Source organism: Manis javanica, chromosome 17 (genome assembly GCF_040802235.1).
Source record: "Manis javanica isolate MJ-LG chromosome 17, MJ_LKY, whole genome shotgun sequence".
Classification (NCBI taxonomy): Eukaryota; Metazoa; Chordata; class Mammalia; order Pholidota; family Manidae; genus Manis; species Manis javanica.
Genome location: NC_133172.1, coordinates 2,646,979 through 2,671,335, shown reverse-complemented (window position 1 = coordinate 2,671,335; position 24,357 = coordinate 2,646,979). Strand labels below are relative to the sequence as shown.

At 60.1% G+C, this 24,357-nt stretch overlaps 3 protein-coding genes and 1 long non-coding RNA gene across 6 annotated transcripts; 2 read left to right on the top strand and 2 right to left on the bottom strand.

Moving 5' to 3' along the window:
• Nucleotides 1–4,966: 4,966 nt before the first annotated feature.
• On the top strand, nt 4,967–12,149 carry KMT5C (lysine methyltransferase 5C). Of its 3 annotated transcripts, none has more exons than XM_037025839.2 (9): nt 4,967–5,244; nt 6,642–6,884; nt 7,015–7,180; nt 7,533–7,642; nt 8,326–8,489; nt 8,596–8,615; nt 10,340–10,476; nt 10,584–10,765; nt 10,994–12,149. In XM_037025839.2, exons 2-9 carry the CDS (start codon nt 6,775–6,777, stop codon nt 11,491–11,493), a joined length of 1,389 nt encoding a protein of 462 aa, XP_036881734.1. In that variant the 5' UTR covers nt 4,967–5,244; nt 6,642–6,774; the 3' UTR covers nt 11,494–12,149. The 3 variants fall into 3 exon arrangements, with proteins under 3 accessions (XP_036881734.1, XP_036881733.1, XP_036881735.1); XM_037025838.2 differs by having other exon boundaries at nt 5,171–5,295; XM_037025840.2 differs by having other exon boundaries at nt 5,171–5,295; nt 10,340–10,487.
• A 130-nt stretch (nt 12,150–12,279) lies between these two features.
• GARIN5B (golgi associated RAB2 interactor family member 5B) lies at nt 12,280–23,635 on the bottom strand. The gene is made up of 12 exons (XM_073225772.1): nt 23,203–23,635; nt 22,864–23,018; nt 22,529–22,787; nt 22,276–22,300; nt 22,057–22,121; nt 21,874–21,974; nt 21,733–21,785; nt 21,559–21,641; nt 20,138–21,238; nt 19,560–19,756; nt 16,503–17,548; nt 12,280–12,894 (listed from the first exon to the last, which is right to left on the bottom strand). The coding sequence occupies exons 1-11, from the start codon at nt 23,350–23,352 to the stop codon at nt 17,458–17,460; spliced, it is 2,280 nt and encodes a 759-aa protein (XP_073081873.1). The 5' UTR covers nt 23,353–23,635; the 3' UTR covers nt 12,280–12,894; nt 16,503–17,457.
• Nucleotides 15,853–16,832, bottom strand: COX6B2 (cytochrome c oxidase subunit 6B2). Its single transcript, XM_017647197.3, is given in 2 exon segments — nt 15,853–16,226; nt 16,721–16,832. Coding segments are annotated over 2 exon segments (480 nt in total). The 3' UTR covers nt 15,853–15,858.
• Nucleotides 21,962–24,312, top strand: LOC140847027 (uncharacterized). Its single transcript, XR_012126619.1, has 2 exons — nt 21,962–22,102; nt 23,629–24,312. It is a non-coding gene; the product is annotated as an uncharacterized lncRNA (long non-coding RNA).
• The last annotated feature ends 45 nt before the right edge of the window (nt 24,313–24,357 follow it).

Here is a 24,357-nt window from a genome sequence, read left to right as displayed (position 1 = left end):
TCAGATTTAGTTAGTTGTTGTTATTCATTTAATTGTCTGTAAATCTTTATCAAATGCCAGTAATGTGTCAGGCATTGACCTTGACCCTGGCGACTCAGCTGGGAACAAAGTAAGGGCCCCCTGCCCTCCTAGAGCTTCTGTTCTAGCTCTGGAGAAGAGCAGTAAACAAATAAACAAAGGGTCTACAATGTCAGGCAGGGACAGGTGCTAAACAATGCAGCTTAATGGGCCACCCAGGGCCCCACATTGGTTTAATGCTCTGCTCTCTGCTGTCTTGAAATTCCTAATAGTTTTTTAACAATGGGCTCTGCATTTTCATTTCACTCTGGGCCTCACAAATAATTATGTAGCTGGGCCTGAGGCTACAAAGCAATAGTGCAGAGTAAGGGGATGGCTGCAGTAAGCGGGCTTTTTCAGCCTGGCCATCAGCGAAAGTTACCCTGAGGCGGTGACCTTGGGGCAGAGACCTGAAGCAGGTGAGAGATGGCGCCCTGCAGATCTTTGGAGGTGGAACTTTCCTAGCAGAGAACTTCAGGGTTCCGGGTGAGGTTCCATTTCCAGCAAGGAGGCCAGTAACAGATGTACCCTAACTGAGTGAGCAGCAGAGAGGACGGTGAACGCTTGGGTGGGGAGCAGTTAATTCTGGTGGCTTAAGACAACAATACGCATTTCATCTCACAGGGCTCTGTGGGCCAGGAATTCAGGAGCAGCGAGGCACCGGGCTCTGGCTCAGGGCTGCTGTAAGAAGTTGCTGTCAAGATGTCATTTGGAGCAGGTTGTCCCAAGGCTTGGCAGACGCGGCAGGGTCGTTTCTAGGGTCATTCACGGGACTGTCACCGTTGGCAGGAAGCTTCAGTTCCACCCTGGCTGCCGGCACGAGGACTCAGTCCCCTGCAGTGTGAACGTCTACGTAAGGTGGCTTCAGTGACTTCTCAACTTGGCCCTGAGACCTCAGAGGTAGAGCAAGGTGGAAGTCGCGTCTCTGGTGACCCCCCTTGGCCACCGCCACCATTTCTGCAATATCCTTTTGGTTACACAGCTCAGGCGAATTCAGGGCAGAAGAAGCTCCCTCAGGGTATGAATCCCAGACGGGGAGGTAGGCCCTGGGGGTCACCTGAGAGGCTGGCTACCAAGGTGTGTGACTCCACTGCAGAAACTTTGAGCATGATGATGATGATATAGATAAAGATATGGAGAGACGTGTGCATGTGCCTGTACTAGGTACATATATAGAAGTAGGTGTATGTATATAGACTAATATAAGGTATGTAATACTTACATTTTATTCCATTACTATATACATTTTGTTATTACACAAGCAATACATAAAACAGAAAATCCCACGTGACCATTTTTTTTTTCCCACCGTCACTGAGATAAAATTAACAAAAGTTGTATATATTTAAGGTGTAGGACGTGATGGTGTGATATGCATACACACTGTGGCATGATCGCCCAGTCAGGCTAATCCACCCACCCCTCGCCTCCCATTGGCCCTTTGTGTGTGTGTGTGTGTGTGTGTGTGTGTGTGTGGTGAGAACCCTCACGACCTACCCTCCCAGCAAGTTTCAAGTATACGCTACAGTATTGTAACTATAATCACCACGCCGGACATTACCTTCTCCGAAACTGACTCATCTTAGAACTGGAAGTCTGTGCCCTTTGACCAGCGCCCCCGCTTTCCCACCCCCAGCGCTGGGGGGCCACCACCCTGCTCTGCTTCTACCAGTGTGGCTGTTGGAGATTCCCCAGGGAAGTGGAGTCACGCGGCACTGTCTTTCCGTGTCTGTCTGATCTCTCTCAGGCTAATGGCCTCCAGCTTCATCCATGTTGTGGCAAATGGCAGGATTTCCTCCTTCCTCACAGCTGAATAATATGCCATCGTATACGTATACACCACATTTTCTTGTCTATTCATCTGCCAACAGACACTTAGGTTGTTTCCACATCCTGGCCATTGCGAGCAATGCTGCAGTGACCCTGGGGTGCAGATGTCTCTTTACAGTAGTGATTTCGTTTCCTTTGGACATATATCCAGAAGCAACTGCTGGATCGTATGGTATACTACTTCCAATTTCTTGAGGAACCTCCGTACTGTTTTCCAGACTGGCTGTACCAGTGTACAGTCCCCTCAACAGTGCATGAGTGGTCCCTTTTCTCCATATCCTAGCCCCAAGCTCATTGAATTTACATAGATATAAATATATAAATATATATCGCTTACCCCTCAAAATATGATTGTGTTTTATAACAACGATTGCCCCTTAGTAATAAACCCCACACCTGCTTGAGAGTTACCAAGCCTATAGTGTGGGCCAGCGTAGGAACGTGTGGTCTGAGGAAGCCACCTGCAAAGATGTCTTCAAAGGTGTGCTTCTCCAATGTTCCGGAGCATTCCAGTCACCAGTCGGGATGATTCTGACTTAGGAGGTCTGGGTTGCAGTCCAAGACTCTACCAAGATCCCATGTGATTCCGCCTGCTATTGCTGGTGCACAGGCCACCCTTTGGGTAGCAACATCCTAAATGATGAATTATTAAATACTGACCATGCTCTCTGGAGGCTGAGCCCTGAAATCTATTTTTTATTCTATTCCCATTTTAGGCGAGTCTTTAATTTCTCTCTTATTTTGGTGGCAAAATACACATTAACATCAAATGTACCATTTTAACCATTTTAGAGTGTACAATTCAATGGCATTATGACATACATGACATTTGGCAACGATCACCACTCTCTGGTTCTACAACTCCTCCATCCAAAGAGGAAAGCCCATACCTATTATCAGCCACTCTCTCTTCTCCCCTCCACTCAGCCCCTGGCAGTCAGGAACCTGCCTTTCTGCCCCTATGGATTTACCTGTTCTGAATATTTCATAGAAATGGAATCATCCCCTGTATGACTTTGTATGTCTAGCTTCTTTTACTTAACATGTTGTTTTCAAGGTTCATCCATGTTGTAGCATGCATCAGCTCTTCATTTTATTTCTGAGATGCTCTTTGTAAAGTGACTGGTGTGTGCCAAGAGCTCAGTGACTATGAGGTGTTGTTCTTATTCCGTCTGGTGTAATTGGTCTGACCAATCTATTACTGGACATGAAGGCTTTTTCTATTTTTCTGTTTTTTATACAATGCGGAGACAAACATCATTATATATAAATATTGTAACACTTGTCTGTTTTTCTCCTTAGAATAAAACCTAGAAGTGGAAAATGATGGGTCAAAATTTTTTCTTATGAAATATTTCTGACCCATAGAAAAAGAACAGATAATTAATATAATGAACTCATAGTTGCCACCTCCGGGCTCAAAAAAGTAAAAAATTACAAATAACAAATGTCCTGTGTGGCTTTTCTGATTGTCCTCTTCCACACACACACCCAGGGTCACCCTAGGGCTCCCCGTCCCTTTGTCATGCCCATGTACCTTTGTATACATTTAAAACATATATCTACACACAACCTTCGTTTTATGTCTTAAAACTTCCTGCACTGGTCTATGTAGATTTCCGTGACTAGCAACCTGCTTTGTGACTGTCCAGGCTGTCGTCTGGGCTTGGACTGCCGTGTGGTCTTTCCCCGTCTGAACAGGCCACGGCCCATTTTCACGCGATGGCCATTTATGTCATTTCCAGTTTTCACCATCACAGACGCACTGTCACAAGCATTCTGGTGCTTAACTTTCTGTTCACATTTGCCGGTTTCTCTGTGGTGTATATCCGCCGAGAAGAGCTGTACTCTTTTTTAAAATTGAAATACAGTCGATACACAACGTTATATTAGTTTGAGGAGTACAACATAGTGATTCGACAATTACATACATCACTCAGTGCTCACCAGGGTACGTGTATTCACCATCTGTCGCCATAAAACTGTATTACAATATTATCGACTTTATTCCCTGTGCTATACTTTTCATCCCCGTGACTTATTTATGTTAAAACCGAAAGTTTATACCTTTTAACCCCCTTCACCTATTTCTCCGGTAACCAAGGGCTGTACTCTTAAGGTTCAGTTACACCGCTAAAACTTTTGCGGAGAGCTGAGCTTTTTATGGAGTCCTCTCTGCCTGCGGGCTCTCCTCTCCTCTGGAGCTGTGGCCATCCTTACGGGGCCTGGGGGTGTCTGGGTTGGGGCTGTCCCAGGGATGGGGGTAGTCGCTGTTGGGGAAGGAACAGCATGAACAGGGAGGGACCTTCAGAGAGGAACCAGCGTGGTCCTTGTTTTAGAGGCCTGAGACACCTGAGGCCCAGAGAGGGTAAGCCACTTGCATAACGCAGCACCCACTCTGTGCCATGCATTGTTTAAAGCGCACAGGATACACAGTGAGCAAAACAAAGGCCCCTGATCCAAGCGCCAAGCTAGTTATTCCGGGCGTAATTACGAGGAATTGCTAATTATGTTTGCTTCTAGGATTGGAGCTGGGGAGTGATCCCGATTGGTGGGGGGGAGGGGCCTGGGAGCGCACCATGAGTCAGGGCTTTCTCCAAAGGCCCCACTCCCTCAGGCTCCTTCCTTCCGACTCTGTTCACCCACAGAGTATTATTGTATTTCTAAATTAAACGGGGCCTTTGGGGGAAAGAAGATGGTCTAAGAGGGATTGGAAAGCGAGGCGCCCTTTGTACCGTGGCAGGGCTGTCAATAAAATTTTGTCGCCTTGGCAACCGCAGGTCTCGCCGGGACTGGCGGAGGAGATGCGCGCGCATTCCCTCGCTCCCTCCGGCCCTCCCTTTCTTTCCCACCAGATAGGGAATAGGGAAGCAGCGGCTGTACGGTGACGGGCGGAGTCCTTAGCCAATGGAAGGATGTATTTCCAAGTCCAGCCAATCACATACAGGCGCTGGAGCCAGTAGAGCCCGCCCTCTTTCCATTCGGACCCGATAACCTGATCCAGACCCGAGTTTCGCTCAGAGCGACGGCGCTTTCGGCCAATGAGGGCGTCAATTTTGGCTGTGGGCGGGGATACGTCGCCATGGGAGCAGCAGACGGACAGCAGCTGGAGCCATTGGCAGCAGTTGGCGGCTCTAGACGGCGTCGCGGGCGTGGCGGGGTTTATCAGGACACAGACGGGGTCTGGGGGTAGGGGCAGCGTGGAGTTCGACCAATGGGAGAGGCTCAAGCTACAGAGCAACTGAGGAATGGCAGCGGCCTTGACCAATGGGAGGCTGCAGTGGCCGCAGCAGGGCGGCCTGGTGGAGCAGACTGGGGGTGCGGAGACCTGACGAGAGCTGGAGGAGGCAGTGGGAGGTAGTGGCGGCTGCGGCGCTTGTGCCTGAGGAGGAGGAGGAGGAGAAGCGGGTGAGGGGCGGCGCGGGGCCCGACCTCTGAGTCCCCTCTCGGCCCCCGCCCCGCGCCGCCTTGGCTCCCGGTCGCCCCCAGACCTGACTACCCCCGCCTCTCCCCACCCCTACCCCTCCTCCAGTCCCGGCGCCCAAGTCTCCCGGCCCTTCTGCAGGCCTTGGGCTGCCCTGGCACCCACCCCGTCCCTTGTGCTTCCTCACCAGGCGCCTCCCCCGACGGTCAGGTCGCTCTCCGGCTCTGCACTCCCGCCCTTGCCCTGCACCCTATGCCCACCCTGGGCCCTCCCTGACCCCCAGGCTGTGTCCTCTCGGCTTCCCTACTTTCTTCCCCGAATCCCCGAGGACTTGCTTGCCCCGTGCCTCTGCCTCTCCAAGCCCCGTTCTGGACCCCCGGGACTTCTTACCAGGACCTCCCTGGGCCCCCAGGCCTTTATCCGTTCTGCCTGGACTCCAGGTCTCCCCTCCGGCCTTCCTGGGCCCCTCCCTGGATCCCCAAGCCTTCCCGCAGCCCCTTCTGCCCCCGGCAGGCACCCCGGCCCTTCTCGCTGCCCCAGCTCTCCTGTGTATCGTCTTCACCCACATGCCCATCTGCGGCTTCCGCTCTGCCCCAGCGCCCCCCCCCGCAGCGCCTTTATTTAGCCCCGGCCCTCCCGGCTTTTCTAGACCCCCTTACCGGGCGCTCTAGCTCCTGATCCCTCCTCAGCCCTCCCCCCTTGCCGTCCCCCACCGAACGCTCCCTGAAGCACCGCGGTGTGGGAGGCAGCAGGCCTTCCGCAGGCAGGGTTAGGGGTCTTACTTTGTTTCGTCTTGCTAATCCCCCCGTTTCTTTCTTACGGACCTCGTCACCCTCTCCATACTGTCCCTTTGCTCTGCCCCCTTGCCTGCTTTGTCCTCTGAGCTCCCCCTTCCCCGAATCCTTGGAGAGGGAGCAGGTGCTGGGATCCCTCCCACGCTTTCCCTCCCTTCACCCCCCTCTTGGCAGCCCTGGGGCTTCACCCAGAGCCTCCCGACGGCTCCCGAGGGTTGCTGGGGAGGGGGGTGGGGGCTGAGGCTGCAAGGGAGGGGGTGGGCAGGGGAACGGTGTGTCCTGCGAGGGAAGCCTTGGCTTTTTCCTTGGTGAGGCCCAGAGGTGGAGAAGGGCCCCCTGACGCCCACTTCCTGCAGGGCTAAGCCTTTGGGGAGGTTATCCCAGACGAGTAGGCGGGGTTGGAGGCTGTGTCTGTGCCCTCCCCCCATGGCCCGCCTGTCTTTGGAGATTCCCCGCTGTCAGAGTACTTGTTGCGCGTCCTCCCCGCTGTGAGCCCGGGGTCAGTGCCGCTTTTCTCCCCGGCTCATGGCTTATAGATGAGGACACCGAGGGGCTGCCGGCCTGCACAGCTTCCGGAGGTCGTGGAGCAGGCACACACCCAGGCACCGCCCCTGCCCCTGCTCTGTGCTCTCCACTCCTGGCGGGGGGCAGCATGGTCCGTGGGGCACCATGGGGCCCGACAGAGTGACAGCCCGAGAACTGTGTGAGAACGATGACCTGGCCACCAGCCTCGTACTGGACCCCTACCTCGGCTTCCGCACCCATAAGATGAATATCAGGTGAGGCTGTCTGGGGGCGGGAGGGCCCAGGGCTTGGGGACCCCTCCCTTCCACCGCCACCCCCAGCGCCAGGTGAGGGTGGGTGCGGGGCCCAGGAAGGCCCTGGGACCCAGGCGTGCCTCTCCCCCAGCCCCGTGCCCCCCCTGCGGCGACAGCACCACCTGCGCTCAGCGCTGGAGGCCTTCCTGAGGCAGCGGGACCTGGAGGCTGCATACCGGGCCCTGACGCTGGGAGGCTGGATGGCCCACTACTTCCAGAGCCGGGGCCCGCGGCAGGAGGCTGCCCTCAAGACCCACGTGAGGGCACCCTTCCCTCCCCCCAGCCCGCAGCCCACCTGCCCGCATTACTTCCGTCTCCTCTGCCTGTCCCGGGCCCTCTTCCCCGTGGGGCAGGCCCCCTGCAGTCCCGGCTTCATGCCTGCAGCGCAACCCCCCAGACCCCCTGACTTCCTAGCCGTTGGGGGTCCCTCTGAGATGGAGTCCAACCTCTTCATTTGACAGATGAGGAAACTGAGGCCCTGAGAGGGGAAGTGAGTTCCCCGAGACCACCCAGCGAGTCAGTGGCAGAACAGGACTAGAACCCAGGAGAGAGAGGGCCAAGGACGACCCTGCCCCACCTCTCACCTCGCCCACCCCTCACCTCCCCCAGATCTATTGCTACCTCCGCGCCTTCCTGCCTGAAAGCGGCTTTACCATCTTGCCCTGTACCCGCTACTCCATGGAGACAAATGGAGCCAAGATTGTGTCTACCCGAGCTTGGTAAGGGGGCAGAACTGTTATCGGAGGGCCCCAGGCCTGATGGGAAGCTCCCCTTCCCAGGGCTGCTAGGAGAGAAGACCCCTGTCTCTCACAAGCAAGATCCTCGGAAAGAGGCGGGCACTGAGGCCATGAGGAGGCGGTTTCCTGCGAGGAGGGAGGCCCAGCCTGGTCCCGAGGACCCTCCTTGCCCACCGGTGCCTGGGGCTGCTGGGAGAGGGCTGCCGTTCTTCATCACAGCCTTGTAGCAGGCGCTGCTGGGGAAGGGGCAGGATGATGGGCAGGCCCTGCCGGTGGCCCACGGGGTGCGGGAAAGGCAGGTGGCAGCCGAGGAACACACAGGCATGGCCACAGCTGCCTGGTGCTTCAGCACTCGGGAATATTGAGTGTTCCCGGGAGCAAGGCCTAAGCTGAAGGGTCTGGTGGACCCGGGGCGTCCAGGCAGAAGGACCAGCTGTAGGAGGCCAGTGGCCAGAAGGAGTAGGACAGGAGACCCGAGGTGGGGGGAGCACGGCCCCTCCCCTGCAGTGCTGTGTCCCAGAGGCTAAGGGCATGAGCAGGGATGCCCAGCCCGGCAGGTGTACAGAAAGCGGTGGGTGGATTTGAGAGAACTGGGGGGCCCCGTCCCTGGCCGTGAAGGTGGGGGCGGGCACTGCGCACAGACCCGCACCCTGGCCTCTCGGCAGGAAGAAGAATGAGAAGCTGGAGCTGCTGGTGGGGTGCATAGCGGAGCTGCGGGAGGCGGACGAGGGGCTGCTGAGGGCAGGCGAGAACGACTTCAGCATCATGTACTCCACCCGCAAGCGCAGCGCACAGCTGTGGCTCGGCCCTGCTGCCTTCATCAACCACGGTGGGGGTGGGGCAGGCCTGGGAGGGGGCGGGGAGGGGGTGAGCCCACCCGCCCTCCCTGCTCACCCAGTCTCTTCTTGCCCCGCTCTGCCCCCAACTGGCTCCAGACTGCAAACCCAACTGCAAGGTGAGGCCTGGGGCTCCCACCCTGGGAGTGGGCTTGTGGGACATGGGGGGCCTGGGGAGCGGCTTTCTGGTCAGTGATCAGCTGGAAACTGTCCCGCATCTTCCCATCTGACTTTTTTGAGGGGTGCTGTGGGGCGCTGTGGGCTTGTGCCTGGGGCTGTTGAGGGAAGGAGCTTTGGCTAGTCACTTGGGAAGCCGGGTTGCCACGCGCTGCCTGCTGGCGGCATTCTTCCCCCTGTAAACCTGCCCTGAGGGCGATGCTACTTTAGTGGGGTGGGTGGCGCTGAAACAGAAGTGCCCTTGCACCTGCCCCCGCCCCCCCACCTGGCAGGAAATGCCCTGTCTGGGTCTATGAGGGCAGGAGGCTGCACAGCTGCGATGCATCCACCTGGGGTAAGGCCCAAGAGAGCCCAAGGACAAGGACTTGGCAGGAGACTGTGGGAGTCAGGGCTCCAGGTACAGGGAGCGGCACAAAGTGGGGGCAGCCGGCAAGTGAGAGGCCTCCCTGGTTCTGTGGGGGGGCGCCTGGAGCACACGAGGAGAGCAGGGGAACGGAGGGGAGGCAGCCCCTGGGGGTGGACCCTGCCAAGTGGGCTGCGCCCGGCTGTCTGTGGGATCATGACGGGTCCAGAGCCAGCTCCAGAGTTAGAACTGGGTTTGGGGCCTGGCTGTGCCCAGCCCCGGCCCTGGTGTCCCTTCTCAGACGGGAGAGGGGAGAGCTCGCCCCTAGGGCTGATGTGAAGGTCCGGCGTTCCAGGCACACAGAGGCTGGTCAGTGTTCCCGTGACCGCTGGCCCCCAGTGCAGCCTCTGGGTGGGACACAGGACAAGGGGAGATGCCGTGAGGCTATGACGTGGGGAGGGCAGGCGGGAGGCGGCAGCCTGCTCTCTAGTGGAGCAGAACCGGGAAGCTGCCCGGCGTCAGGCGCTGGAGGAGGAGGAAGATTTTCCTAGGTGTTGATGGGAGACAGTACACGTCAGACTGGAGGGGCAGGAGGCATGGCAGGCACGGCAGCTCTGGCCTCCCATGCCAGGAGTGAGCTGGGCCCGCTGCCTGGGGCTCCGCGGTGTGGACAATGGGGCTTGGTGTGTGCGCTGGGTCGCAGGTGCTGTGGGCTCACAGGCAGGGGCGGGAGGCAGGGCGGCCTCACTGGCCGGTGTGGAACTGAGCAAGCGCTTGATTCCAGGTGGACTCGGGATGGAGACGATGGCCACCAGATTTCTGCCCTTGGGTGGCAGTGGCCAGTTGGCCTGGAGGTGGGCAGGCAGGTGGCTGGTGAGGGCTGCACCTAGGTGTGTGTCGGGCTAGAGTGGACACATGGACAGGCAGGCAGGCGTCATGCTCCTCCAGGTGGGGTCACAGAGGCAGGAGCATGCCAGCCAGAGGGGTCTGGGGCTGCAGAGTGGACACAAGCCTTGGGGAAGGAGGGCACCCAAGTGAAGTAGGGCTGGAACCTCGTTTGCCAAGGTGCAGGCTGGCGGGGAGCGAGGGGGTGGGTTAGGGGCCAGAGGGGACCCAGCTTGGCCAAGCAGCCCAAGGAAGAACGCAGGGGGAGGGTCGCTGCCCGTCTCCAGGGTGGGGCAGTGTCGGGTTGGCCATCTCTTGCAGGGAGGGGTGGCAGCTGGCAGTGGGTAGTGATCGCTGGCGCTTTCGCGGGGCAGTGCTCACCCTGGGGCAGACTAGGGCTGCTGGCTGCACACCGGGCGCTGAGCAGCTGGCCCCCAGTTTGTGCCTGCAGATGGGAATGCTGCATGCGTGAAGGCGCTCCGGGACATCGAGCCAGGGGATGAGGTGACCTGCTTCTACGGCGATGGCTTCTTTGGTGAAAAGAACGAGCACTGTGAATGCTACACCTGCGAGAGGTGGGGAGAAGGTGGGGACACTGGCCGGGGTGGGCGGTTGCGGGGCAGCCTTGCCCAGAAGTGCATCCTCAGGGCCGGCCTCCCTCGTGGTCTCCCTCTGCCCCCAGGAGAGGTGAAGGCGCCTTCCGTTTGCGGCCTCGGGTGCCCATGCCACCCCGACCCCTGGACAAGTACGAGCTCCGCGAGACCAAGCAGAGGCTGCTGCAGGGTCTGGATGGCGCCCGGCGGGATCGGCTGCACCCTCGCTCCTGCACCCACCTGGCCCTGCTGGGCCGGGACCACTTCTGCGGTGAGCGTGGGCCTGGTGGGAGGGCGGGGGGTTCCTCTCCACCCCTCCACCCGTGCCCCACCTCTACCCTCATTCTTGGCCCCCCCCACACACAAGACTGCGTGGGTGAGCACCACTGTCCCCACGTCCCCCCACAGAGCCTGTGGGGGAGCAGCCTGAGCAGGCACTGCCCGCCTTCCAGAGGCCCTGCTCACACTGCCCCTTCTCTCCCCTCCCTGGCCTCCGCAGCCGCCTACCAGCCCCTGTGTGCCCTGCCCTGCGGCACCCGCCCTGACACCTCACCGCTCTGGCTCCAGTGGCTGCCCCAGCCCCAGCCCCAGCTCCGTGTCCGTCCCCGAAGGCGCCGACGCCCCCAGCCGCGACGGCCCCTGGCGCCCCCCATTTTTCGTGCTGCCCGCATCTCCCTGCACCGGTGGGGAGGCTGTGGCCCCCGCTGCTGCCTACGAGCAGAGGCCCTGGTGGCCCTGGGTCAGGTCCACAGTGCCCACTGGGCCCCTCAGCAAGACTGGCACTGGGCCCGGCGCTACGGGCTGCCTTTCGTGGTGCGTGTGGACCTGAGCCGTGTGGTCCCGCCCCCGCCTGGCGTTCCCTCCCACACCGGGCCTCCGGGCCCCGTCCCTATCCCCAAGCAGGCCCTGGCCTTCGCCCCCTTCTCCCCACCCAAGCGCCTGCGGCTAGTGGTCAGCCATGGCTCCATCGACTTGGATGTCAATGGTGAGGGACCATGATGGGCTGGGCAGGGAGGCCCCGGCCAGGGACGGAAGGACCCCTTCTAGGCCCGCAGCCTCCAGTTCTCCGGGACTCACCGACCTCCAGAGGGGGCTCTTGGACCTCCAGGAAGGAGCTGACCCTCAGCCCTAGCAGAGCTCTGACCCGGGAGTGGGGTTGGTGCAGACACCCCCAGGGGTCTGACCCCTGACCCTTTGTGACTGCTGACCCCTGAGCCACCTCCACCCCAGCAGGGAGCCCTGGCCACTGCTGCCCCCCAGCCCCAGCCTCAGGACTGAAGGAGCCAGTCCCTTCCCCACCTACCTTCTGCCCAGGGAGCAAAGCCATAAGGGGTGAGGCCACCCTGTGGCATCTCCCCGGAAGTCCAGGTCTCGGGAGGGAGGGGAAGTGACTTTTGGTGGGGGAGTGCCCTCAGGAGGGGCGTGCTTGCTCCCCGCTCTGTGACTGACTCGGTGGGGGCAAGGTGGGGCATGTCGGCAGGCAGGCCCTCCAGCCCCGTGGGTCTCAGGGAGGCCGGTGCGACCTCATCTTCCTCATGGTGCTATCCCTGGTGCTATTGGGGTGTGGGGGCTCCCTCCCCCACACCAGAACGGGGTATGTTGGAGGATTGGAAGCACTTGAACTTTCTATTTTATTAAAACCTTGTTATACACAGCACCCTGGGAACCTTTTCATTTTTATTTATGTTTTCAGGGGATGTCTGCCGGGTGAGCCCCTCAACCTTGCTGGGGTGACAAGACCCGGAGGAGACAGCCCAGCTTGAGGGCCCTGAGGGCTTTGGGCAGGTGAAAGGTGATACACAGAAGATGCAGAGGCCAGAATCCCGTCGCCTTGCAAATGGTGCTCATAGAGGATGCCCTCAGACCATCCTCGCGCATGGCATCACACACTTCTGGGGCCAGGTGTGGGCTCAGGCCCGTCGCCTCCAGAAAGTTCACCCAGCAGTTGGCAAGGCCAGGCCGTGCGCATGAGGGAGTGACCCACGGTTGAGGGTGGCCTACTTATGCAATGGGCCTGGGCTGCCTGGCGCTAGACACACTTTTCACTTTAAAACTTTATTTCATTCACATATGGCCTTTTTGGTCCCTTTGAGAACAAAGTATCTTCATTCCATGCAAATCCTACTGAACACTGGCCATTTTCTCTGTCCCATGTTAAAACTGAAGGAGAGAGCTGGCTGACACAGAGCCCCTGAAGAACTTGCGCCTCTCAGCAGGTTGAAATCAGGCGCCATCGCCAGGGAATCTAGGCAAAGATGACAGCAGAGCAAGGTTTCTCCGGAGCCTGCCTTGAGGGCCCCAGGCACGCCCTGAAATCCTGTTGAGAGGTGGTAACTGCATGTTCACATGTGCAGCCTCTTGCAGGGAAAGGGTTTAGAGCCTTCATCCAATTCCCAGTGTCTGGAACCAAAAGCAATTGTTAGAAACCAGTGGTACGGGTCTGGCCCTTGACAACGCACCCTCCTGAGCAGCTGCCTGTGCTGTAGGCCTCCAACTGGGTGCTAATCGCACCTGCTCAGCTCTGATAACTGTCCCTGGACAGTGCCGGGTGTCCCCGTGGGGGCCAAAGCCAGCCCCCACTGGGCTCTCCTGACAGGATGACATGGGAGGAAGACCTCTGGGACCATAGCAGCTGCCACTAACGTGCTGTCACACATCCTGGCATCAGTCTTCACAACAGCCCTCCCAGGGCTGCCAGGTTCCTGGTAGATGGAGCCCCAGCCAGTGTAGGAAAGTACAAACAACTCGTGTGAGCTGCAGTGAGCTGGCCATACTTGAGGACATCTGGGTACAGGTGGGCTGAGCTTCAGGAGCTCACCTTGCGAGCCCAAGGGCAGGGGCAGGCCAAAGGGTCGGTGCAGCAAAGGAAGTGGGGAAGGTGGCTGGAAGGCAGAGGAAGGGGAGCTGTAAGGATCAGAACTGACTGCAGCCCACGTGCCCGGGCAGCAGCCTTCCCTGAAGCGCTCTGCTTTCTCTCTGGTGGCCAGGAGAGCAACAGGACGTCCGGACAGGGCACCGCGGTCCTGAACCGTTTCTCCCCGTGAGTGCTCTCTCACCCTTTTACCCTGCACACGGTTTGACCAGAAGCTTGCAGGAGCTCCAGGCCAGTCGGTGGGGTTGGTCGCCCTGGGGCTACTGACCCAGGAGGGCAGCTGGCGGGGGTCGTTCCCACCACCCCTGTGGTATTGGGCGCCAGAATTGGGCTGACACGCTGATTCTGAGTGCCCCAGTGAGGCCGCACTCCTGACCTGTATGTAACTCAGTGTCATCCCGCCTGCAGCCCTGTGAGGTGTGGGTATTGTTATCCCTATTTCAGATGGAGACACCGGGGTGCCGAGGGCTTAGGGCACTGGGCTGGAGCCACGTGGCTGGCAAGCTGCAGGGCTGGGATTTGAACCCCCTCTCAGCACTCATCAGGCTCGGAGATCTTCAATGGAAAGGGGCAGATGCCGGAAGAGAGGTGGCTGGAGCTGTGCCCACAGGGAGCCAAAGGAGACCCTGCTGATCCACAGCGGCTTCCACGGGGTGGTAAGTGCACAGGAGGAGGGGAGAGGGAGAGCGGGGGCTCCGTGGGTTCAGGGGACGAGGGCGAAGGGCAGCCTGGAGGCCTTGTGACTGAAGGAAGAGCCCGGAGCGCATCTGTAGCCTGGGAAGGGGCTGGTTCTGAGGCAGGGACCACAGCAGGTGGGGAGGAGGCCAGATGGCTTTAGGCTGAGAGGATGGGGCGGCTGGGGGAGGAGGGGGAGGGAGAGGAGGGCCAAGGGGGGAAAAGAGGGTCGGGGGTGGAGCAGACGTGCAGGTTTGGGAGGGGGAAGCCAGCCTAGTGGCTTCTGCTCCCTCCAACCTGGGAGGCCGCTGTGGGGCAGGCAGGCTGCCGCTGTGGTTTCAGGGCGCAGACAGGCAGAGCTGGCTGAGGAGCGTGGGAGCTGGGTCCAGAGCCAGCCTGGGGCCTGGAGCCTGCAGCGATGCTGAGCAGGCTGACTGGAGGTCAGGGGGGTCTGGCCCTCCTTACGCTCAGGTGTCCATAGGGCAGTGGTAGCCAGGAGTATGGAGATGTGCCACAAACGGTCAAGGGCTGATGGCGGCGAGGATCCCGGGCCTGATTGGGGAAGGACAACGACTGGAAAGAAGAGGCACCCCAGAGAGGCCAACAGGCCGGCCGTGGCTGCACGTGTGTCGGGCTGTGCCACCTGGGTGACCTCACCGAGTGTCAGACAGCATCAGCCCCATTCTGGGACTCAGAGGGCAGCCTTACCCCAGTGGCCCTGCTGGCTGTCCCTCCCCTCCTGTGACTTCCTCACTGCCCCCTGCCTCTCAGGTTGTGGTCCGAGGAGGGGATGCGGGTGCCAAGGTTGGTGGGAGCCGTCCTGGGAGCCGGCAGGGCAGTAGCTGCCCTGGGTGGGGTGTTGTAGGCAGCACCGAGGGCTGTGGGCACAGGTCCTGCGGGGGGCTGGGGGAACAGGAGGGAGCCAGCCCTCCCAGTAATGGGACTCAGCACCGTCTTGATATACAGCTGGGGAAATGGGGAAACTGAGATACATGCAGGTTAAGAGGCTTGTCCAGGGTTACCCAGCAAGTTGTCATGATTAGAAACAGCCACTTTTGAACCTTGGGTTGAATCTGGCCTTGTGAGACAGCTTCAGGCAGAAACTGCCAAATCCCACGTTCCCATGCCCGGGACACATGCTTGTCTGGGGCATGGCCAGACTGGGTGGGACCTGGGCTCCACGCTCAGCCCGGGGCTCGGGGGAGACGGCTGGACCGGGACACTCCGAGGGCTGTCCGGAATCAGAACAAATCGCAGTACTGTGGCCTCTGAGCCTGGCTGAGGACAGGCCCAGCACCAGGATGCAAAGGACAATTCAGACAGGAGCTCTGAGGTCCTGGAGAGCTCAGGCCGGAGCCGGTTGGCAGGAGAAACATGTGTCTGGGGGCATGCCGCCAGCGTCATTAGGGAACAGAGAGGGCTGCCCCCCCGCTGGAGTGGGGCTGGGGGCTTGAAAGGCCAGAGGTCAGTGCAGAGGACCCTGCTGGAAAGGGCTTCTGTGATGGAACAGGGGTGTCCTGAGAGGCAAATGGAGGCGGACGGGGGAGGAAAGTAAGGGAGAGTGGAGGGGAGCCGGGAAGGCCCAGAGCAGGGGTGTCGGGTGGGGAGGGCGTCAGGCGCCAGATCCACACCCTCCCGCTTGGGAAGGGCTGGACGGCGGGGCAGGGCAGGAGGCCCCGGAGGAGGCTGGGGTCGCTCTCCCTCCGTCAGCCCCAAGGGCCCTCCCCGCGCCGCCCTCACCTTCGGAACCCGCGGTGTCTGCGGCGGGGCAGACACAGGAGGACCGCCCCGCTCCGACCGGACAGCAGGGAGAAAGGTCAGCCGCGGCAGAGCTTTATTTGTGGCAGCGGCTGGGGGAGGGGGCGGCCGGGGCCGCGTCGCTGGGGCACGAGATAGAAGGCGCGCGGCGGCCACTGGGGCTGCTCCGCCGAGCTCAGACCATCAGTTTGCCCGCGAAGGTCCCTTCCGTGGTCTGCTCGTCCAGCGCTGCCCCTGGGGAGGGGCGCAGGGAGGAGCGGGGCGGGCTGAGCACAGCCGGGCCTCCCCCGCGCCCGGCCTGCCGCCCGCGCCCCTCGCCTGCTCACCCAGCTCTTCGGCTACAGCGAGCGGAACACGCGAAAGTAATCCTCGCAGGACTGCGCGCTCTTCCCGCGCCGGTTCAGGCTCTCGACGCAGCGGTGGTAGTCTGCCGGGTGGGGCGGGGCCGCGCCGAAGCCCCGCCCGCCCCCAGCCAGGCTCCACTGCCTGCAGGCGAGGCCCTGCCCCTCCCGACCTCTCCCAGCCCTCCAGGACTTGGTCACGGACCTCCAGAGCAGGCTCCGCTCCTCCCAGTTCCGGCCCCACCCCATTCCCAGCCGGGCCCCGGCTCCCCTTCGCCCCGCCCCCCAGGACTCAGTCACGCCCCCAGGACAGGTCCTGCCCACTACCGACCCTGCCTCCCTCGCCGTGACCGGGCCCATACCTCTGCGGGTCAGGCCCCGTCCGTCCCTCTCCACCTCGGTCCCGCTCCCGAGGACCGGACCGGCCCCTCGCCCCGCCCCCCGCGGTGAGACCCCGCCCCTGCCAGCCGGGCCCCGCCCCCACGGCGAGTCAGCGGCCCTCCTCGCGTCTTGGGAGCGCGCCTCTTCCAGCCTCTCCTGGGCGGCCCCCGCACCCTCACTATGGCCCACGAGGCCTCACCCAGGAAGTTCTGGTAGCAGTTGCGTGTCTGGTTCTGGTTAGGGAAGAGAGGGTCAAAGGGTGGAGTTGAGAATCTCCCTGTGGGAGGCTTCTGAGAGTCAGTATCCTACATCCACCAAGGTGACAGCTCCCGCGGAGAGGGGGGCTCCGTGGGGCCCAAAGGGCGCCCCTCGCTCGGACCCACACCCTGGTCCCACCCGCCCTGCCCTCACCAGGCTGATGCCAGGGCGTCACTGGGTCAGGGATGCCCATGGCTCCGTTGGGGAATGCCCCTCGCTTCTGAGTCTCAGGGGTCCCAGCCCTATGCGGACTGGCTGCGACCCCCGGAGCCCCAGCCAGTGGGGGGCCCTGCGCTGCAGGGGCCGCTCCGGGGCGTGTGGACCCCCACCGCTCCTCCCTTCCTCTGCCCACTCCCGGCGCCCGCCTTGGCCTCGCGCACACGCAGGGTCCCAGGCGCGACTTTCGCCGAGTCTCAGACTTAGACTTTTAATCTGTGCGAAGCTGGGCCACCTCGGGCTCGCTCCCGCCCCAGCCCCCGCCCCCCAGTGTATAAACATAGATAGCTCTGGTCTGTGCAGAGAGGGTGCACCCCGCCTGGCCTTTTCAGCGCCCCGCTTCTTCCAGTGGAGACGCACAGCATCCGGCGGCTTGTGGGAAGAGGGAAGGGTGCGGGTGGGGTCTGGGTCCGCGACTCCAGTGCCACGTCTCAGGAGGGCGAGTCTAAGGGGTCTCAGGGGCTACTTGGCTACCCTGGACTCCTCTGCACGCTCTGGAGACTGAGGCTGAGTCCCCACATTCCTCTCCTCAAGGCGCCGGGGTTCCTCCAGTCTGGAGAGAGAGAAAGCCAGAGGGGGCTTTGGGGCCGGCGGGGAGTGTTGGGTGAGCAGCCGGATGAGGGCGGCTGCTCTAGGGGCGTCAGGTTCCCACCACCTGCCCCCAGCTCCCCGTGTACCTCCCGGGTCTCTCTGCCTCTTCCCTCCATATCATTAAGCCCGACTCTGGACCTTCACACCAACATCCAAAATGCTTCAGTCCACCTTTCCTGGTAAGGAGCCCTCTGGTGGGCCCGCTTCCCACACCAGCTCCCTCCCTGTCCCTCTTCCCCGCCCGCAAACTTTTTGCAAAGAGCTGGTCTACACCTCCCCTTCTCTCAGATCCCCTTCTTTACATGTGCATGTGTGTATGTATATAGTGAGAAGAGACACATCACAGAAGTGTGACCACTGTAACCTTTTCATCAACATTACACACGTTTATAAGGGGTAACTGCCACTCTACCTGGTTGCAGGCGTTTTCCACCACCCCAAACAGAAACCCTAGCAGTGCAGCAGTCCCTCTCTGCTCTTCCCATCCCTCCCAGCTCCTGGTAACCACCAGTTGGCTTCCACCTACTCTGGAAGTTGCATACACGGAATCATACACTATGTGGCCTTTGGTGTCTGCTTCCCCTCACTCAGCACGGGGTTTCCCAGGATCGCAGCACCATGACCTTGGTTCCCTATGCTCTCTTAGGCCTGCCTCATTCAGGTCACCATTCCCACCATGTCACCTCCTTGCCCATAAATCCAGGGTCCGGTTTCAGTCCTGTCTCCCTTGCCCTGAACATGGCAGCTCCCTCTCCAGCCCTCCCCATTGCCTTCACTTGGCCTGCAGGCTGTGCCGGTGTCTCCTTGCTCCGAGCTGTTTCCCTTGGACTCTTCCTCTATCTACACTCGCTGGCTGGGGACCTCCTTCAGTCTGGTAGCTTGAAGCAACTGTGCATGAGCCAATGACTCCCCTCATCACTTCAGAACTCGAGTATCCAGCTGCCTACCCACGTCTTCACCTGCCATCTTAGAACCAACATGTCCGAACAGAATTCCTGACCTCCTCCCCAATGCTGACTCCACTCACAGCCTCCCCAACTGCTGCCGACAGCCAGCACGTCTTCCTGTGTCTAACACCCAGTGTCACCCTCAAAGCCACTTCACCATGTCCAACAAAGTATAAAGTATCTCCAGAACCCAGCTGCTTCTCAGCACCTCTGTCACCACCCTTGTCCAAACCACCTTCATATCATGGCTGGGTCACTGCAACTGCCCAACCCCTCTCCTCCCAGCTTACACCTTTGCCCACTTTACCTTCTCTACACTTAAGCCAGAGGGACCGCTTTCTAACAAATATCAGTTCCACCATTCTGCTGAAAACCCTCTGGCCCACTCAGCATAAAGCCAAAGTCTTGGAAACAGCCCACGCAGTCACTGCCACTCTGCAGTGTCCTGGAGCTTGCAGCTGGTCCAGCACATTGGGCACACCCCTGCCTCAGGGCCTTTGCAGTGGCTGTTCCTTCTGCAGTGAACACATTTTTCCCAGATGTGCACACGCTTCCTCCCTCACCTCCTTCAGGTCTTTACACAAATGACAGCAGCTTACTGAGGCATCCCTGGGCCATCCCACCCAGTACTGGAGCCTAGCTGCCCCCACTCCTAATCTCCCCTATCCTGCTCTTTTTCCCACAGAACTACAACCTTCTGTCTTACAAATAATTCATTTATTTTTCCTGTCAGAGTTCCCAGCTCCAGTGCTCCTGACGTTTTGTGTGGGACCACTCTTTGCTGTGGGACTGTCCTGTGCACTATGGGATGTTCACCAGCATCCCTGGGCTCCTCCAGCAAGATTCCAGGGTCACATCCTCCCCAAACTGCATGGTGCTGTATCCCTAGTGCCTACAACAATGTCTGGCACATAGCTGACACTCACTATATATTAAGTGCACAAGCAAACGTGGAGAGAGGGAACGATTGTCTCTCCCTTGCAGGTAACGGAGTCAATGGCACATGTTAGCCATCACCCCAAATACCTGCGCAGAGTGGAGCCGCCCAGCTCCTCTTCTGTAGTGTCCTCCTTGGGGGCTGTGTCTCCCATATTCTCAGTTTCCAAGAGCGTGTGTGAAAGAATCTCCAAAGATAACCCTGCTGTGGCCGTGATGTGCTGGTCTGTCATCTCCGCGGTCTCTTGAGATCCTCCCCTGGGCTGTCGGCATACCTCGGCCTCCATCTTTGAGACGGGGATCAGCGAGACAGGTAACTCAGATACATCGTCCCACCTCCATGCAGGCAGAAGGGTGGGAACTGGGAGACTCTGTCCATCTTTGGGCTGCTGGAGGCGCACCTGGAGTTCGGGGCACTTTGGAAGTCCCCATCAGGCCCCAGGGAAGCTCTTCCACCTCCACCTCCACCTCCACCCAGGGACACATGCTCTCCTCCACCCATGGGTGCATGAACCCATTTGTCCAGGCACTTAGGAGGGGCCTCTCCATGACTGCCATTGCTGTCCCCTCCAGCAAGGACACCTGGCTGGGGCTGAGGGGCCCTGTGCCCACAGTTGACACGGCAGACACTGGCGGGGGGGTGCTGAGAACCAGGAGGGCAGACTGACCACCGCTAGTCTCGAGGGCAGCTCCTGCGAGTCGGCCATGAACATCAGCTTGGCAAGGGCAAGACTCTCCACCAAGAAGGGCCTCCTGTGCTCCTGCAGGACCTCCTCAACAGCTGGCTCCTGGGTCTTGACCCTCTTCTGCTGCCCCATCTCCTTGGATTTAAAGCCAGGTATGCCCACAGGTATCTCCTCCTTCACCCTGTGGACCCTATCCTCCAACCTGCCCCTGGCCTTCGAGCTGTCCAGGCTGATCTCCTGGGTTTTGCTGGTCAGGACCTCCTCCGACTCCCTCTGGGTGGTGGGGGAAGGCAGCTCCAGGAATGTCTTCTGAGTCCTCGCCTCTACCGTGTATGTCTCCTGGGTGCCCACCAGCATCCTGGGTGACTCTGGCTTCCCTACAAGCCCGCTTCTCTCAAGCACACCTGCTCCATGACTCTCCATGGGCAACATGCCCAAATTGGCAGGGTCCAGTGTTAACTGGTATTGTGTAAGTGAGGTCAGAGCCTTCTGGGAGGGGGTTGGAATGCACGAAGATTTCCTGTTTGGGACGGCTTTTGAGAATGCAAGTGGGGTCTTCCAAAATGGGGCAGGTAAGTCTGGGGCCTTCTGGGAAATAGCTGTAACAGGCGGGGCCTTCCGAGATGGGACCGGTGCGACTGGGGCCTTCTGGGGAGTAGCAGGTACAGCAGGGGCCTCGTGGGATGGGGCATGTGCAGCCGAGACCTTGCGAGAGTGGTCAAGGAGGAATGGAACCTTCCGAGAGGCAGCAGGGACCGTGGATGGGATCTTCTGGGAGGGTGGAGGCTGTAGCCTCTGTGCGGAGCCCAGAGGCCTGGCTTTGTCAGTGCGCCTGGGGAAGGAGCAGGAGGGGGCAGAGAGGTAGAGGTGTGGAGAGGTGGCGCGTGGGCAGAGAGGGGAAGAGGACAAGGTTCTGGATTCAGGGTTCATCCGTTCTTCAGTGTCCTTCTGCCACAGGTGCTTATCCAGGTGGTCACAGGAGCCCAGCAAGGGAGCATCATGGCCATTGTCTGAGATACAGTGTATCGGGGTCTCAACGAACCCTCCCCGGACCATGCCCACGTGGCAATCAGATGAGCAAACCTGTAGGTGGATGGAGGGGAGAGGAAGGATGGTCAGAGCCAAGGGAGACGCACAGACCCAGGCCTCTAGCCCTTCTCCCTCCGGCCCAGGCCCCCCCCAGCCTCCCCCTCGGGCCCAGGGCCCCCCCCCCAGCCTCCCCCTCAGACCCGGCCCCCCCAGTCTCCCCCTCAGGCCCAGGGCCACCCCCCCAGCCTCCCCCTCAGGCCCAGGGCCCTCCCCCAGCCTCCCCCTCGGGCCCAGGGCCCTCCCCCAGCCTCCCCCTCGGGCCCGGGCCCCCTCCCCCAGCTGCCCCTCAGGCCCGGGGCCCTCCCGGAACATACAGCTGCCTGGGGGGAAGGCTGCACGTGGTCGGTGGTATTGGACATGACGCCGGAGGTGGTCCTGCTGGTGATGCTGGGTTTCTCTGAGTGGGGAGAAGGCTGGCTGAGGCCCCAGGGGAAGGGCCAGAGCTTTGAGGGGCCACACACAGAGGCAGAGGGAGGGGCCGCACATACTGGAAGCCTGGATCTGGGCCTGAGGTCGGTTGAGGGAGACACCTGGCTGGGACCTGGAGGGGAACGTGGTGTGAGCTGGGTGGGCTCTACACCAAGGCCCCCCTCCTCCAGCCCCGACCCGTGACAAGGACCCAGGCCGACCTCTTTTCTGCAGATTTCTTTCTAGTATCATGCTTCAACTTCGACCAGATGAGGGGCATGGAGTCGCCCACAGCCTGAGACCTGACTGGCTGCTTGAGCGGCTGGCGGTGGGAGGAGGGAGAGGGGGGCAGTCAGGAGACACAGCCCGCAGCCCACCCCCCAGGCCTGCCAGAGCCTGCTCACCTTGGCCTTCTTCTGCCTCTGAGATGCCTGCATCTTATAAGGAAAGGTGGGCTCGATAATCATGACTGGAAAGAGAGGGGGTGACCTTGAGTCTGGGACCCCTATGCGGAGGGTATGGGGAGAGGCCTAGAGGAGACTCATGCAGGTCTCAGCCAACAGGTGGGGAAGAGCTCTGTGCTGCCCAGTGAGGATAGGTGCTGGACACCTGTGCCGGCTCACCTGAGCGTCTGCTCTGGGGCTGGTCCTGAGGACAGGGAGGGGTCAGTCAGGACGGCCGACTTGCTCCTGCTCCAGTATCCCCATTACCTACCCAGTTTGGAGTCCAGAATCCAGCCCCTCCGTGAGACCCAGGAGCCGAGGCCCCCAACTCCTCCCCACTCAGCCCCATTCCTGGCAACCCTGGGCTTCAGGGGTAGTCCTGACTCCCTCTGGAATCTAGAGGCCACTGGGGGTCGTAGGGTCAGAGCATCACCTGGAGACTCCAGGTGGAGGCTGGAGTTGCTGTCCTGGCCAGGTTGCTGAGGGGGGTTGGCAGGGTCCTGGGGGTCCAGGTGTCAGCAGGCTCCCAGAGCAGGTTGATGAGGCGGACCCAGCAGTCAAACAGGAAGCCCCCCTCCCCGTCAGGGGCGTCCAGCTCCAGGTAGTAATAACGGCCTGTGACCAGGTGCAGCTTCAGGCGCCGGGTGGACAGGTCGTGGACACAGAGGTGGGACAGGTCCAGAGGGATCATCCTGGGGGAGGCAGGAGTTGGAGGCCGCAGGGCAGGTGGGGGGGGCGGGGCCGCTGGGGATGGCAGGATGGAGGCACCTGGTGAGGGCGAGGCTGGAGCCCTCCCTGCCCTCGGAGGGCTGAGCAATGAGCAGGATGTCTGGCAGCCCCAGGGCCGGCAGGGAGGCGGCCACGCCCATGGTCACGCGGTGGGTTTTGTGGTGAATGCAGACTGGGGCCCCTCGATTGGTCACCTGGGGGGCCAGGGAGAGGGGCTGGGACTCCTTCTTTCTCTGGCACTCCTCTCGCACCCCCAGCATGAGCCCCCCCACCCGAGCCCCCAGCTGCTTGATATCCCCCAGGGCCCCAGTCCCTTAGCCCAGGGTGTCTCGCTCCCTCCTGGCCCTCTCTGCCTCCAGGGTGCTGGGAACTGGGGACCTGGACAAAGTTGCTCTCGAACATGGGCAGCGGGCAGAGGGGCAGGTACTCGCCCTTCTGGAGGGCCTTCTGCAGCTCGCCCAGAGTGGGGACCCATGCTGGGGGTCCCTGGCATGTCTCCATGCCCTTGATGTTCCAAAGCCAGTTCATGGTGGCCGTAGAAAGGGTGGGTCATCTGTGACGTGGAGAGCCAGCCAGTGCCCTGGTGTGTGGCCTGCCCAGACCCCCACCAGCCACAAGCCCTGGCCCTTTGGGCTTCAGAGATGGCCGAGCTCAGTGGTCCTAGGGGGTGGAGCTTCCCCAGGGCCTGGCCATGGCCCTTTGTGGGTGGTCAGCCCTGGCCTGGGGGAGGGGCCTACGAGGGGCGGGCTTTGTGACCTCATCGGATACAGTGGACTCTTCCTGACAGCGCTCTGGGGGCCCCAGGCTCCCTTCAGCAGGAACGTGGCCTGGAGTCTTGAGGGCTGGAGTGGAGGGATCAGAGGCCAGCTAGTGAAAACACACCTGCGCAGGTCTGTCCAGGATATTGTCAGTGGATAATTAACCAAAGGGTTTCTGACTCTTAAGAGGGGAGGCCACTGGCCCTTCTCTAGACCTTGAGTGAGACCCGTAACCCTACTGGGCGGCTTCAGTTTCCCCACATTTAACACATTCGTGTCCATGACGACGGTGGTGTGGCTACACAGTGGTTACAAAGAAAGGGACACATGCTTTGGAATGAGCCAGACCTTTGGCAGAGTCATACTTTTCTCTCCCTAACTGCTTGACCTAGAACAACAAGCACTCTGAGCCTCAGTTTCCCCACCTATGACATGGGGAACATGGGAGGATCTATGGGATCATGTAAGCAAAACTTCACACTTACGGTGTGGCCAAGAGTGGGTGCTCAGTGAACGGTCATTCTGTACCTTTCTGAGGGCTTATTGTTTGCGTAAGGGCTGGAATGGGGGACCAGTATTCTGTCATTCTAAAAATAGTGTTTATTTTTTAACATGTGTCATGCAAAATACATGGTCATTGTAGAAATTCTGGAAAATACAGACAAGCACAAATAATAAAAGTCACCTTAATCCCACCCCCTACCTTCCACACTGAGGTGGCTGTTGTCAACGTTTTGGTGTATTTCCTTCTAGGACTTAAATAAAATTATATAGA